Here is a 17362-nt window from a genome sequence, read left to right as displayed (position 1 = left end):
ACCAAGATAGCTGTAATAGAAACGAGTAAATTAATATTGAAATTATATAATACGGCTACTAGCGCACATACAATATAATATGGATAATGCTTTATCGGTCAAACATATAATATAAATAATATGTAACAAACATGGAAAGGGCGACTAAAAAAACGTAGGCGGAGTACGTTAAAGATTCGTTTGGATCTTTCTTTAAAAAAAAAAAACCAACCAGTCTGAATAAAAAAAACCCACGTTGAACTCATTATTAAGTAATTGTTATTTTCAACAACCGTATGGTAAAATATTCTATCATTAAATTCCGACATCCTTTATTTGCAGCGCTGCGGTTTCGCCGGCGCTCTTAACGCAATCAGGTAAAACCCAGATTGTACAGGTATGACGTAGGCTAATCGGTGTTATTCAACTTGACAATACCCAAGTATTACTATTATTAACCCGTCCGTAACGTCATGTTTTGCATTTAACCGCTTTAGATCGTTAATGGGTTTCCGTTAAGTTTTGCTCTAACAAACGGCGCGTAACAAAAACTTCAAAAAAACCGTATAAAAATAGTTGATTATGAGTAGGTATCTTAATTTTTATGCATAATGTGGATATCTACTTTTGTGATAGATGAATTATACGAATGGAATACAAGCTTTGTGGAATACTATTATTATATATTCTCGTCGAGTCACGGCGACCGCGAACAAGGCATTTTAGCGAATCAGTGGCATCTGGTCAATTAAGATTAGTTATTTAAATCGGCGTGCAATTAATGAGCGAGTAAAAAAAAAAGAACTGATCGCATAAACATATATTATTAAGTACAAGGAGATTCGACCGTGTCGACCAAACGTTTGTTTCAACACATATTGTAATTATTGTTATTGGTCGGCAAAAATGAATTCGCTGTTTCTCGGACCTTGAGACTTGGTCGCTTGTAAAACATCCTTCTATGAATATATTTTGAGCGTACACAGACTGCTTCAGACCCTACAAAACGGCGGCAATACTTTGCAAAGATCACATTGGCTAGTGTTTGTAGTCTTTGTACAAACAAAACACGGCGCATACGATTAAAGAGGTTTTTTGAGTGTACCTAGTCGACGATATAAGTGTCATCGTGTCTAACGTGCAATTGGAAATCGTTTAAACCCGGCCGGCAGCCCGTCCTTGAAACGGATTATAACTACTGTGCAGTGCCGAAAATGTATGTATGTAAATGCTAGTCGAGTGCCCTTTTGAAAATACTGGCAACAACCAAACGCTTTAATACCGTCAGCGGTAGTACTATTATTATATGTGGCTTATGCCCGCGGATGAAGAAACAGTCAGATCGTCTCGGTCGTACGCGTTTTACACGTAACAACGATGATAACGTTAAAAACATTATATTACAGTATTGTTATTACACTCATCATATTATTATAGCCGCCGTTCGAAACCTTTAAACCGGTTGCCAGTACTCACTTATAATTATTTGGAGGTCGGTCCAAGGGTAATGTGCGCATATGTGTGTGTGGCGATTATGTCGCCGGCGAATCTCTCATGGAAACCGAATTTTGCAAGATAACATATTTTGTATTTACTCGAGACATAATAATATTATGTTATATTAAGGTATTAAGCAGACGAAAGTGTGTGTGTATATATCCTACATGCGACCACCGCCCAAACATTGGTTATAACATTTTTGGAGGCGATTTAGGTTCTGTTGTTTACATAACATTATACACTATCATTGTGGGAAACCGAATCGTGCAAATCTTCTCTTTACATACAACACACGTGTGTGTACATTAACGGCACGGCGCAGGTTCAGGAACCGCGTTAAGTTTGCATCGTAAAGACAATAACAAAAAAAATAGCACACTCGACGTGCAAAACGTACAGATTTTAATTAATTAAAATAAAAAAATGTTGACATTCGTATATAGTCAGGGTTTTTTTTCTAAATATTGTATTTCGTCCAACCGACCACGCGCCAACCCGGAAATGCTAGACAAAGAATAATTGTACAGTGTGATTTCCTGGCCAGTAGTGTATTCGCACGAACAGGATTAATGAAATGTTATAGCTGAGCTGGAATTCATTTAAAACGCATATTTATACGGCATATTATAAACGATGCATCATCCCAACATCTTAACAGTCATTTAAAAGACGTTAATCCGGAAAATATTGTAAAAAAAACCACTTGATCATCGCGAGAAGAACGAATTTCGAGTGCCATTAGCTTCGCCCGACACGTGTTGTTTTTATTTTAGTAATGCAATAGCCGTGAATTAGTTAAGTCGGCAAATAAAGAGGGAACTAAAAATGTAAATTAATCATTCGAGTATGAAACTCGTTAGCTGAAATCATAAAAAATCTTAATGGTGTAACGGCACGTGGTGTACTTGATTAATTTACTAGTATACGTTTTTCTAGAGTACACCTTGGATGTCACTATGTTTTACGTTAAGCAAATTGAGACATTTTAGTTATAGTAAATATATAATAATAAAAAAACATTGATCAACTCAAAATATACGTTGTCTATTTATTTTTTAGGAGGATGCACTGAAACGTTGGTAGAAAGTTGTTTTAGGATGTATCTTGAAATTTCCTCGAGAAATACATTATATTGTACATCGCAAACGAACAGCAACAACACAGAGGCAAAATGCAGCGGCAAATACACAACCGACTGCTAATAGGCAGAGCATAAAGAAGCAGCCCAGCTATTAGACATTGTTTGAATTACTGTGTAATCAGATGACATGATCCGTTCACAGTATAAAAGCGTATTACATAGGCAACCGAGTATTTATAGTAAACTTAACTTGGGTAAAAAGCGACAAGAACTACCAAAGAAATCCATATGTGAAAATTTGACATGGCAATAAGGGGATACAAATTACAATTAGACATAAAAGGCGATTTGCGGAAAATATTTTTTTTTGTGATAAATTAAATTAATTTAAGGCCCAATTAACACTTATAAAAAACCGGATAAATGATAATGAAACCGAAACCCAACGAAAAATATTTTCCAATTAAGAATTTTTTTTAAAATTCATTATAGCTAATGGAAATTTAAAATAAAATGTAAAAACTAATATTATTCTATAATTTTATAACATAATGCACGAGTGTCATACAATTTGACAGGGACGATGTTTTGACATTTATTTCCTCCAACATCATAACTATGCTCTTCTTCCAATATTTTTGCTTTAAAACTATGCACTTATGACACCGGTATATGTAGTTTATGTACCATTTAACAAATCGACAAAATTGAAATAAGCCATATGGAACAATTTTTGTTAAATATCGCCTCTTAATAAAAAAAAGTCATAGCCATTTCCTTTACAAGAACTTCAGCGGATAGCGACTGGAATTTGGCACAGCTAGTGGTGAATTGCAAACCCACTACAGTTTTAAAGCAGCAAATACCTAGTTAGTCATATGTAACTTAAAAGCTTTATCGAGTGCAGGTATACTAACATAGTGCCTTTTGCGACGGTCATGTTGAGATTGCTGAGCACGTGGTTGGGCTTGCTGGCCGAACCGTAGTGCTTAAACGCATGCCGGACGCACACTGCTTGCTGGCGTCGGGTCCACACGGTGCTTTGTTGGCTGAGCAGGGACGGAGGCTGGAAAGCTGGGTTGACTATACCTCCGCCACCGCCAGCAACTCCGCCGACGACCACACTGCCACTCCTGGGCTCCATGGCCACCACGTCCGGAGAACTGCCCACGCCGGAGGACATCATCGCTTTACCACCGGTTTCTTCGTTTCCTTCTCTAAAGAACAATACAAAAAAAAAATCGTTAGTTTAAGTGCAAACACAACAACACAAGAGTTACGCGCGAAATGTTATGGTACCAGACGATAATAGTCGGTCAGATTGCCGTGTTATTGAATTTCACGAATGCTAAGTTATTATGAAATTCAAAACGGGAACGTCAAAATCAGTATAGTAAGGTGCACTATAATAGTACATAATTCGATCCATACCAAAACTAATAATATACATGTTGATAATTTAGAAAATCAATTTACTAAAACAAAATGTCATAATTCAAGTTCCAGTTTTTTTTCCATCAAAATACTTGTAATTATAATACCGATAAAGTGCAAAAACAAATTTCGTAACTACTGAAAAATAAACTAGTGCACTGCGTCGTAAAATGTGTAGGTATAAACGACTGAATTTATACTACAATACTGAATACATTAGTCATTAACACTGGAATATTATTCACTGGAGAGCCCAGATGAACACTAAACGACACGACATATTGGTCAAGACTTAAAACATAGTCTATGGGCGTCAAAGCGATTATGAAAAATATTTTAAATATTAGGTACAATTTAATGACGTTTCACCCTTATTGGTGACGTATTTTTACTTGTTTTAAACCAACTCTACACCGTTTTAAACCTAAATAATAATTATTGTTATTACAATTATTACACAAACTATAACTTTTAAACGGACGACCGTCTGTCATTCTCTGACAAATTGAGCTTCGTTAATGCAATTTTAGGCAATTAGGTACAACCAAACTAAATACTGAATAGGGGACCATATAAATAATTGTTAATAACATACTCTCGTTGAATAATTGTATTATACTATAATAAGAAAAAAAAACCGAGCGTCGGTTTTCCTGTTGTCGGAAATAATAATTCTACTAATTTCCGCATTACACTAGTTTAATATTTATGAACGGTTGGCGCATTTCAAACGCTCAAATGATTGATAATAATTAACAAGCCGCTTGCTAAATTATTATTATTACAATTTTCCTCCCATATTATTTTGCCCATTTTTAACGTTAACGCACACGACTAAAGTCTTCAATTTCAAAACAAGTAGTACTTCGGTTGGCTACGTTAGGAAAAAAGAGCTTTATTATTAAAAAAAAAAAATATTATCATTACTATTTACTATGACATAAATGATGTGTATCAGGATGCGTGGCCGCCGCCGCCGTCCGGTCGCTAGCGATTGCCGGTATACCTTGAAAACGCTGTACATTACATACCTATACGTTATTATTATTATTATATTATTATATATTTATGCAATTATACCGTATTGACCTTACGAATTTCGAGTGAATCGCGGTAGGAATTCAAATTTGTTTTTCAACCCTGAACGCCACGGCGGCCATCGCGCTTCCCGTGTCAGCTGTTTTGCTCTGTACAGCACTGTATATCTCACTGCTATTCGTTATACAATAACATATTATTACACTAAATCAAAAATTGAGAACTAAAGTTCTGACACGAGATTTAAAATCGAATATAAATATGTTTCCCGGAGACTTCAAAATAATATACGGTCTTGGATTTGAGCTAACATCCGCAATTTTTTGAGAAGTCCGGTTTTTTCTAGGTTTTTAAATACTGAAAATAAGAGATTACATGATTAGAAAAAGTTAAAATATAATAAATATTAGTCGAGTACGTTTCCATCAAACTTATAATTGGTCATGGATTTTACTAAGAACCTATACATTTGAAATCGACTAATAAATCATCATATCGAAGAGTTTAATTTTGATTGCACAATAATATTCCTAAATAACATACGTTCAACGTCGTATGCCGAATTTGTGGATCACATAAAAACATATAAATAGTAGTGGACAGACTGAGATATGAGATAAGTGTGATAAGTACAAATTGTAAGTGGTTAAAAAAAAGTTTTAAGATTGCATTTGACGTTTCGAAGAAGGTTGTTCTCAGTTCAAATATTTGTTCAAATTACGTTTCTATTTAGATAGAAGACAAATCGTTTAAAACATTTTTTTTTTAAATCAATGCTGTAACATTATAACTGCTTTTAATTTTTTACTTTCTTAATTTTTTTTTTTTTGCACAAAGATCCGGGATCAACCGTTTACGTTGGCTGTGCCAATAAACACGTGGATTACTGCATCACACGGGTTACCTAATCGCAGCCGCCGTCGCTTGAAAGAGAATGTGTCTATCCGGAAACACATGTATACAACACCTAAGCCCTCGGGCCACCAGTTGCGAAATAGTTTTTTGCGTATTCTTTGCCGCCGCCGACTACACATTATTTGTTGTGTATCGCTTCCTTCGAAAAGGAGGTTAAGCCCGAGGAATCGCAAATTAAAAATAAATAGCTTCTAAATAATAATATATTGTTCGAGACGACCGCAGATTGTTCGTTAGGTACTAGGGCACTCCACACTGTGTTATCACACTTCAAACACAATTATCGCAATGGTTTTTGTGTGTGTTCTTTTTTTTTTTCGCTTCGACGGTATTGGGGACAACGAGCGCGTGATGTCGGCCAAGGCTCAAGACGAACTACACGAGCTGTGCTGTTATAAGACGTTACGTGACGCATTTTAGGGAACGACCTCCTAGACGGCTCAAACTCTCCACGCCGACCCACGTGGAAACGTGAAACGTTACGACTCGCTCTGTCTGGTGTTCGTTGACCATTTTTTTACCAATACACTTCATTGTGGTCCTATCGATGCATGGACTGCGTGTGAAAGAGCAAAACTGGTCTCATCGTTCAAACGAAGGATACGGATAAATTATTTATCTATTAAAATTAAAATTACGGTTTTATTTTACTGACCCGTTTCGAAGGGTACGGAATGAGGTTGATTTATGCTATTGACGCACTGACCCAATAAAACTATGGAAGATGGGACAAAACAAAAATTGACCATTGACATGGGATAAAACTAACGATGCTGGATCACTTAATTTACATAGGGTCAGTTTTTTCTTTCATGACTCATCTGACTCGGTTCTCATCTTCCAATTATACCACGTTCGTAATAATCGTGTAGGGGATGAGGGTGAGCAGTCCATAGTCAATGCACCTTTGAGTCGACCCAAAGTACACGACATAAGGAGAAGAAAAAGATGCTATTGGTCAAAAATATATGCAGAGAAACTGTTTACCAACATCCTCCTACATGACATAGCAGAACCTTGGCGATACCTCGAAAATTCTGCCAAATCGGCAAAAGCTACACGATAGAAGGTTAAATATCGTTTATGATTCTCTTGTCTTCTTAGATATTGAAGATATGGATAAGCCATCGCACATCCCTCCTATATTAAAAACACCTGAGGAGACGGTTTTGAAAGGGAAAATGAAGAAGTGGCAATGTATGCTCTTTTATTTTTATACGAATGTAGATACAATGTAGTCTTGACATCAATATTAATATTTAAAAACTTAAAACTCTACTGATAGATGCACAATATTTATACACATGATGTGGGACGAACCATTTGTTTTTTCTCATTCATCGATGCGTTCGAACCATTGAGCCATTTTGAAAAGGCTGATGGGAATTTCGTGTTGTATAACATTGTTTGGCCCATCGATTCGCTTAACTGGTAATCGAGTATTGAATTTCAGTTAGCGACAATCGTAATTAGGGCGGTAATAATCGGTTCATTGTGGACACACCTCATTAATCGACTATTGCCAAATGTACCTACACGCATAATAGCCACTGGATTGCACATGCATTAAATTGACGCAAAACAATCTCTGTCCATCGTTCGTAGCTGTACCAATAGCGATATTCACCTCAAGACATTTCAATATTATTTAACGAGTGTGTAGACATGGACTCTATCGCTAAGAGAACTATTGGAGAATTTTCTAAAACGTCTATTGGAAACTGTCATTGCAATAACAAACTATAAAGAGGTCTGTTGGATTTGGTTTGTACTAAATATCGTCCAAAATATTCATAATAATCTGAATTTCAATAAAGTAAAAAACCACCAAGTCGAAAAATATCTTATTAGTAAGTCTCAATATGGTATATCTTTGGTCGAGTCAAACAATGTATTACCACCCGCTGCTTCAAAAGCCACAACACAATGTGAAAGTGTTAATCAAGCTGTAGGTATAAGGATGCACCACCCTCTTATAATAATCTTGGGTACCGGATTATCCTCTGATTATATTATATAGATTTTCCGAGCCACGTGCACACGATATTATACCAGCCACGCTATTGCAATGTTATCAAGAAGTTCTGCGATTGTACTCGGTCAGTTACAATTAAATCCATCGATGATGACAATCACATTGACCCCGTTCGCCACACTACTTAAGTTCGTCCGTCAAAATTTCGTCGATCGATGTGACTTTCGCATATCGTTATTACTCATATTGAAGGTTGATTAAATACATTTTTTTTATAAAAAACAAGCAAATAAATTATTTGCATGAACTTAGTTAAGCTCAATAAAAAATATAATTTATAAACATGTAAAAGTGAAATATTGATTTTTAATTTTATTTGCTCTCTATAAGGTTATAAGCTAAATATGACTTACAAGAATGAAGAAAAAAATTGTATTCTATCTTTCAGCTACCAATTAAGTATTTTTTTTAGTTTAAAATGAATTATAAAATGGCGTTTTTGTTTTAATAGAAGATTAAGTTAATTAGTAAGTTTTTCCTAGATATTATACTTAACCACCAAAAATAGCAAGATAAAGTCGAAATTATCTTTAACTATCGCAGAACTGTTCCGATTTATTATTATTATTTAACAAACCACGCGATTAACTGGCAACAAAAACGATAAAATAGTAATTTTTTGCACGCTTAGATAATTAATGATCATTTTTTGGGGTTCCGTCATATATTATCTTTATGGACCCTATATTATATAGTGTGTATATGAGTGTGTGTGTTCAGTGTTGTTCTTCATTTTGGAGAGCGACAAAAACAGCATTATCGTCGACCGGTAATTAACGTTGACTCGGGTTTCGCCTTTCTTTTTTACAGCAATAATAAAAGTTCAAAAATAATGTGCTCAAAGTTCCGTTTTCAGAATAGAGACGGTCTTCGGTTGCCCATCTGACTAATGATTGATTTGAAACCGATAACGATTGCCCTATCAAATTTGTCTCTACTCCACAATAAAATATTGGACTCGGTTTACAAATCAAGCCTCGTTTTAAAACTCCTCTAACGTGTGTGTGTATCTGTTAAAACTCGGCGATTTTGTAATAAATTTCATATTACATATTATTACCATAATAATTTATTTTACCGTCGGCTGCGACCTTGTTTCGATACGGGCCGCTTTATAGTCACTTAACGCGCGCGATTACTATGCGGAACGGCGAAAGACAGTGTAATATTATATATTATAATAATGTTATTACTTATTATTAATATTGTGTACAAGACAATTTTAAGGGAAAGAGTAAAGCCAACGCACCAGGCAATACCTATACCATCAAAACGTCCAATGAATAGCAAAAGAAAAAAAAAATTCATAAAAATTGTATTTTGTAAACGGCGTTTGGCTTGCGGCCAGATATAGCTAGTACCCATGGTGTTCTAGGCCAAAGAGAAGAAAACCTATGTCCTAACCCAACCTATTGTCGTACAACAGCAGCTGTGTGTGTGTGGTATAGGACGTGTCACGTGTGCATGTATGTGTGTGTGTGTGTGTGTGTGTGTGTGTGTGTGTGCTTGTGATTTCTTTTTGAACCGTAACAGAAGAGCTGTTGTAAGAGGAGGAACGCGGACAGTTCCTTGTTATTATTTACGCCGGCAACCAAAGACCATTGTGTACGGTCAACGCGCGTGCACCGGAATAATAATAATATTTGGGCTAAACGCGTCCGAGTGTTGACAGTTACAGGGCAAAAAGAAAATACTACAACGTTGGTCGATGACTCTTTTTTTTTTTTTGTGCTCGTCGTCTCACAGAGAACGACCAGAGACGCACTATTATAACGGTTACACTATTTTTTAACAACTATAATCATAGTAACTCTGCAAAGTTTATTATGTACCACACCGAGGGGCTCTCGGACGGACGAACAGGCCTTAACAGTTTACGCGCGAAATTCGTAGACGAACGGGTTAGGTATTTAGAATGATTTTTGGACTTAAATACAATATTTTTGAGTACAAACTTTTTGAACGGCGATTGGGCGACCGAGGTGCCACACAACTTTTCGATGGCGCGTGTTCGAACCACACTCAGAGGTGATGATTCGTCGGCGGACACAAAACGCACATTTTTTTATTTTAAAGGGAAAAAAAATTACACTTAATTTTTCGACGAAAATCGATCGGTTCGGGTTGCGAGCAAACGGATTTTTATTTCGAAAAACGAGCGCTTTAAAAACGATATTTTATTATACATACATATATAAATATTATATATATTATAAGCTACTACTACTATGATAATAATAATAATAAAACAAAACGAAAAAAAAGTGAACGTACCGGGCACGGACCGCGGCCGACGACAATAGGTAACTACAGTGGTCGGGAAAGAACGGCAGTGCCATCGACCACAAAGCCTTCCTCGATGGACCCCACCATTTTTTTTCTCTTCCTTTCTTTGATTGCCACCGCCGTCGCCGGAGCCCGGGCAACCGATATACTATATAGTGTTTTTCCCATACTGAATCCCCCCTCGCAGTCGGCTCAATGTTATCCTGCGATCTCGGTTTATAAAAAAATATGATAATATTCAATGTTAGTGTGGGCACTCATTATTAGCAATGGGAAAACCAACGCGTCTACACATGGAACCCACTCGGTGCTTCCTGGCCGACGATGGACCCCGTCTTCCTCACCTTCGTCACAATAATATATGATTTGGTGTTAAAGTTGTAATACCGCTCCTGGTTAGAAATCATGGTAATTTTTTTTAAATTTTCTTCTGGTCGTCGAAGGTCGTGAAAAATTAGGGTTTTCTTTGATTCGATCAGGTATTGAATCAGGATTAGACATCGTACATTTAACATTAATACAAAGCAAACGCTTTACCTAATGACATACTTGCTGAAAATGTCGTCTTTTCAACGGACTGAAAATTTCTTCATAATATTATACCAGTGGCGCAACCCTCAAGGAATAATAAGGCAAGTGCCACTAATTTCTGATACACGATACATTAAAATAATAATTAATACAACATTTACATAGACGTTTATTTTTTATCAATAATACATTTTTAATCAAGTCAGTTTATAAAAAAAAACAAGTGGTGTTTACTAATAACAAACTCGTTTCAATACAGGTATTTTTTTCTTTTAACTGCTCTAGCGCTTTTTTTATAAGGTTTAGTCGAGCAAGTTGACGTGCAGTGGTATCGATTAGCATGTTTAATAAGCATGACAAGCTCAACATATACTTGTAATTATCCAAGCGTATTAGCCCTGTTGTATAATATATACGCGCCAAGCAGCTAGTGTTGTTATCATAGGTCGTTGATATGATAAGTCTCGTTATTTGACTTTTATAAAGAATATGAAAGAAGTCAAATAATCGTAAATTAATATTAGGTAACCAGTTATAGTAATATTATATTATAAATTATATGCATATGTGAATCGACAAAATTTCTATAGTTTCTGAGGTAAAGTTTGACGGTATTTTTTTGTTTTTAACTTTAACTTAAAACAAATAATAATAATACTATATTTTTCTGTTTTTAATTTTAACTTAAAACAAATAATAATAATACTATAAATGAAATCGATATTATATTTTTAAGCATAGATATTACTTTTAAGCAGCCGTACATCTAAAAACCAAATAATTGCGACCGCACGATTACTGAATGCACACCACATCCGCGTTGCGTCATGCCTTCGAGTGATATCCCCCGCCTTTATCTAGGAAACGTCGTTAAATCGACCCATTAATCTTTTTAGTGTATTGTGCAACACTAGTATCGAGATTATAATATTATTATATTATAGTGTTTAAATATAGTATAATTTATCGATAGCGCGAGCTGCCGAATTGATTCACGGTTTTTAGCTTATTTTTATTTATTATGTAGTATTTAAATTTGTGGTCACAGGTCATAGTATTGTGATGATAAAACGACAAATTCAAACACTCGTTTTAAATGGCATTGTTTATTTTTTTTTTTAGTAAAAATATAAAACAATGTCGTTAAAAACCAGAAATAGGGTCAAGTGTGGTAACTATTGTAAGCAAATTAGACAATTATTTTAGTAATTTAAATATTTTTATATAGCATATTTACATTTACTCCGTTTGTGTACGATTACCCCACCTGACTTTGGAGTTATCGCTTATTGACTTTTTACTACCGAAGAAATACATTTATTGTATACTAAACATCTTCATGTTTTCAACCCCTTATTCTCTTAATTTCGGGCGAGGGTCAACGGCACAATACAAATGTTCAACTGCAGAACGTCGATAGCAAGCTGATGTGTTACAAGGCTACGCGCACGATCCTAACCTAGAACTCTTTGATCGTTCCATCTGCTACTATTATAATATACCTATTATATTCACTATGGGTCGTCCTACCAGTGACTACTGGATTATAATATAATAATCATAAAGACATAACTAAATGTCTCGATATATCGTCATAGTATTTTTGCAAAATCTATCCTGATCTGTGTCGTATTTAACATGAAAATCTGTTATCTGTTATCTGAAAACGCAGATTAAGTTTTGATCAGACGCCCAAGTCACAAGCTGAATTTTAAATATATGTATGTATTGTCTAAGGGCAATCAAAATAAATTGACCGACTAGAACGTTTTCATTACTTGCCGGCGCATGTCATTGTCCAACGTTTACACTTAACATGCATAATATATTTGATTATTATAATTATTATAACGAGCAAATATAGCGATTAAACGTATATACAGTTATAAAGTATATTCATTTTAATGGTCGGTTGTAATTATTATCATGTAACTTTCTTTAGAACACAACCAAAATGCTCAACGCTTATGTAACATTTGAGTATGGTCAACGAACCATAAAAAATAGTCATTGTAATTTTCTCTCTCTCTGTCTACATTCGTGGATGGTCGATTTTTAATCAAAACGATTATAATACAGCAAACAATAAGACAATTACACGAAAATTAAAAAAAAAAAAGATCCAGCAAAGAAGAAAATTAAAAAAACAAAACATTATTGTTTTATGTTTTCGTCCGGTCTTACCCGTGTAAAGAAAAGTTAACGTCTCATACATTAAGCTTCTATATACTATATTAATTATTGTTTTTTTATTCTTAAGCACAAACGCGTTGTAATTTTAGAGTATTTTTCACAACGCTACATAACAAGCGTAGGTGGTGTACAAAAAAATATATTAATAGCTAATATTATCATGACAACAATATGACGGCGATTATATGCTTATATCATAAAATAAAATGTGGAACAATTATCATTGTAATATAAAATCGATATTTTATTAATACTATACTAAGTTTGATTAAATGACACGAATCCATAATTTGCTAGGAAAATAAGTTATGTAATATAGATCACAGATCTATTATAGTTAATAATAATTTACACTTCACTGTTTAGGCCTGCACGTTAATAATTAAAATTGGTGCATGGGAACTTGCGACAGTTATTAATTGCAATAATTAATTAAGTAACAACGAATGATCGCGTCCAATTTAGACAATAAAATGAAATAGGAGACGCCGTTTCCCTTGTTCAGTTATCAGATCTCTTAACAGAATCTACAAAATTTAAACGTTCATTAGGACAATTTTATGTTTCTATAAATAGTTGATAGTTTATAAAAATTTTAATAATACTGTAAACATTTTAAAATATTGAAAGATTTTTCAGTAGAGAACCTCCCTGAGGCAGAACAAAATTGAAATTCTGGGGTTGGTGTATAATTTGTAGTTCAACTGTGATACTGACCCGTATATGATGTATTACTATAAGTGGTCGTCGTCCCCATGTAAAGCACGAATTATTTGTTTTTATAATTGACCGGCATTTGTAATAATTGGTCGGAGCCTTCCTCTTGTTACATCACCTTCTTTTTGGCACATCCTCCAGGCTAATGAACCGTGAAGGCAAAATGGTCGGGTTAGGTTAGGCGGGGGCAGTGTGCAGACCGGCATTGTATAATGTAATATAGCTGTCATTCCCGTCAACAACTTTATCGGGGAAAACGGGCCTTTTGCATTGAGACTAAAAACCCCGCAGAAAGGTTCGTCAGCATTAGCATACATTATTTTTAATATAATTATTTGCCGGTTACCGCAGCAGCCAAGTTTTGTCTACACTCTGTGAAGTCCTGGGCCATCGACCGCCGGTTTCCGTCTTTAGAATCACCTAAACGACGGTTGGCCGTTCTAATTTAATTTTGATCGTGTCGTTTCCGTGAGCTAACACAACACGCACAACTTTCAAAACGGACAGTATTCTGGAAGCCGAATACTTGGGATGTATGGTAATAATAAATTATCGACCGTTAAAAATTATAGTGTGCGAGAGGAAAATAATAAAATATTCAAAGACAAACTCGAATTTGGCCGGCATTTATCCGGATCAATGTGAAATTCTATTTTGAGCACATAATTATGGGAGGCAAAATATAAACACAACCGTGTTATGTGACCTGGGTGTGACGGTAAGTAACAATTTTCCTCGATTTTATAAGTAAAATATTGAAAATGTTGAAAAATCTACAAATCAATGCTAATAAGTTACTAAATGCATGTGAAATAATACAAATTATACCAGCTTAGGAAGAAGGAAAAATTAGTCAAATAATGACTGGTAGAGAGTTAGAAAATTAAAAATACAAAAGAGAGTAGGACACTGGAAATACGATGTAGAAGGAAATTAAAAGAAAACATTTCATTGTGGACCAGACAGTGTATATTATATTATTTTAGGGATTTTATCAATACAAATAACATTTATGGCGACAAATAACATTAAAATGACTTGCATAAAAGTATACAACATTTTTATTATACAAAAATGAAATAAATTACAACCAAAAAAGAAGAAAATTAATTTTAAAAAATCGTTAAAAAGCGTTGGCACTTGGACACGTTTGTGGAATAATAAAAGAAAGTATACTTTTGCATGTTTTAATTAAAGGCTGTTTTTAAACTGTTGTATAGAAGCAGATAATTAAAAAAATGATTTTCTTTATTGTAGTTGATATAATCTTACTATAACCATTCAGATGACCCTTCGGCCTTCTTAAATATTAATTAAAGTCATGAGAACCAAAAGGTTACAAGATAAATATTTGTTTAAAAACATTTTTCTCATCATATAACATTAAATTTTATAAAAATCAAACACTCTTTTGATTATTATTTCAAATATTAGCCTCCTTATCATTGTTACATACAGGCTATATTATGTTAGCTGAATTCTCCTTGTTATCTCCCTATATATTTTATTCCTACTTTGTCTGCATTCTCCTAACGCTTGGGGGTATCAGTGTATCACAAAAACATGTTTTATAGTAAAAAAAAATGTTGTACACAGCATTGATTAAACATACAATGTGTTCATCTATTCAGAATAAACGAACATATTCTATGAACACACCATGGAGAATAGTCTACTTTGCATAGTAAGTGCCGAACTTAGAAGTTATGCTTAGAACATTATACACTGATCCATACCGGGTACAAGTCATAAATGTTAAGTTTCATGAAAACAGATAAAAAACCCAACGAAGTTCTTGAACTCGAATCGCGTCGTCGCTTTAAAGGTCACTGCATACGGAGAGATGGCCGCACCGTCTAAATAGGTATTATAAATATTATTAATCGAAAACTTGCATTTGTCATCTAGACCTTGCGCGTAATCACGATAGTTAAATAATGATTATTATTATTGTTGTGGTCGCATGCAATTGGAGGGGAGGTCGAGTAATTTGGTTTTCCGGTTAATAATATAAACATGTATACATAATATATAATGTCTCATCAACCGTCGCTAATGATCATCATCGCGTGCATTATATTTAGTACACACAATATACATATAGTATTATGTGTACGTGTAATGAGATTTTATTTTTACCGAATCACGTTCCTTTTGCTAACGTCTATACCTATAATAATAATAATAACACAATAATTTAAGACGAGACAAAAAACAACGTGTAGGTACGAATGAGTGTTAAAAAAAGGAAAAGCTAATACCGACTATCTCTGTATCGATGTTCGCTGGTGTAAGGTATATAGATACTTTTAAGAATTATCTACAAATATGGGTAATGATATTATATTTTAACAGATAGGAGTAATTTGCAAACACACACATTCATCTCGTGCGTACAAGTACACATTACACATACACTCATAGTACGTGTGTTGAATCCAAAATTAATGTACCTATACATAATATTATTGTTATTATTATTATTATTATTATGTGTACAGTGTACGTATGTGTGTGTGAGATAATGGTTTCCCAGTTGGCCAACAACAGAGGCAGCTGAGCACCGGTCGTCGTGGTGCGAGCCGGCGGCCGTGGCCGTTCGAAAAACGACATTCTTCGGGCCGGGTACGTACATATAAACGGCTGTCTAAGTTGCATAATGCACAGTCAGTGGTGCCTAAAACCACGGCCGTCACAATATATTATTATACTAATAGAGTAGCTGTATAATACGGGTAGAGTTGGGCGAAATCCGGATTTTCAGAATTTCGACAACGCACAAACCAAAATGCATTAAAATAGTACTAAGAGTTAACAAATAAATTTTGAATTTTAATAACAACCAATTTCAAAAACCCGGATTTCGCCCAACTTGTCCAGCGTACCCGTACAAGATAACACACAATATTTATCAAATTCGCTTCAAATACAGACCATTGAAACTCACTGGCCTTGACTCGCAACCTAAATAAAACCGTTTTTCTGTAGATTTGAGTTTGGGCTATGGGCAAGTTTAATCATTTATACTTCAAAAAAACTCTCATATGTAAAATTTGAACATCAATAGGGGGGCCCACCGGTTTTGAGTTTTAAAATTGATAATAATTAAAAGTGTTTTTCGGCTAATCGCTGTAATAGGTTAAGCGTACTAATACTCTAAAGTTAGGTATGCAAAAAAAACCTACTGTCCCACAAACATATCATAACATTAGCGTTCTTGTAAAATGTATTAAATTGGAACCATTATGTTTAGATTTTCAATATTATTTGAACAAAATAATAATACCGTTTGTTTATGAATAGGAGAAAACTGCACAAGCGGCCAACTATATGATGACCCAAAAAATATTTTTTTTTTTTTTGCAAGCGTATATTGATAATAATTCATTTAAATCACATCCGACTACATTAAATACCATTGGTCGATCAATTAACAATACTCATTAATTAATCAATCATTAAATTCGAATTACAATTTTCTTCCCTTTCTTCGCGAGACACCCAAGTGAAAGCGTCGACGACACGAAGGTCTCCTCGGTGGATTTTTTTATAATATGTTCATATTATTAAATTATGCTTTTCCACTGTCGGCCGAGATAGGTACACGGTTTTCCAGCGAGCAAAAAAACAGTCGGGGGTCGCCGGACACACGT

At 34.6% G+C, this 17362-nt stretch overlaps 1 protein-coding gene across 3 annotated transcripts in view; it reads right to left on the bottom strand.

Annotated features, from left to right (window-relative positions):
* Positions 1 to 17362, bottom strand: part of LOC126833982 (ABC transporter G family member 23) — a 44363-nt gene that overhangs the window by 13438 nt on the left and 13563 nt on the right. For 2 of the 3 annotated variants that reach the window (XM_050565610.1, XM_050565609.1), the window contains exon 2: positions 3478 to 3777. In XM_050565610.1, coding sequence (XP_050421567.1) covers positions 3478 to 3777 — 300 coding nt within the window. Of the gene's footprint in view, positions 1 to 3477; positions 3778 to 9937; positions 10279 to 17362 lie in introns of those variants that run through there. The other variant, XM_050565611.1, reaches the window with a different exon arrangement.

Source organism: Adelges cooleyi, unplaced genomic scaffold, assembly GCF_023614345.1.
Source record: "Adelges cooleyi isolate 19-005CV unplaced genomic scaffold, UGA_ACOO_1.1 ACOO_flye_CR_arks_rails_tigmint_CR_PRNA_2, whole genome shotgun sequence".
NCBI lineage: Eukaryota > Metazoa > Arthropoda > Insecta > Hemiptera > Adelgidae > Adelges > Adelges cooleyi.
This window is presented reverse-complemented; position numbering and strand designations above follow the sequence as displayed.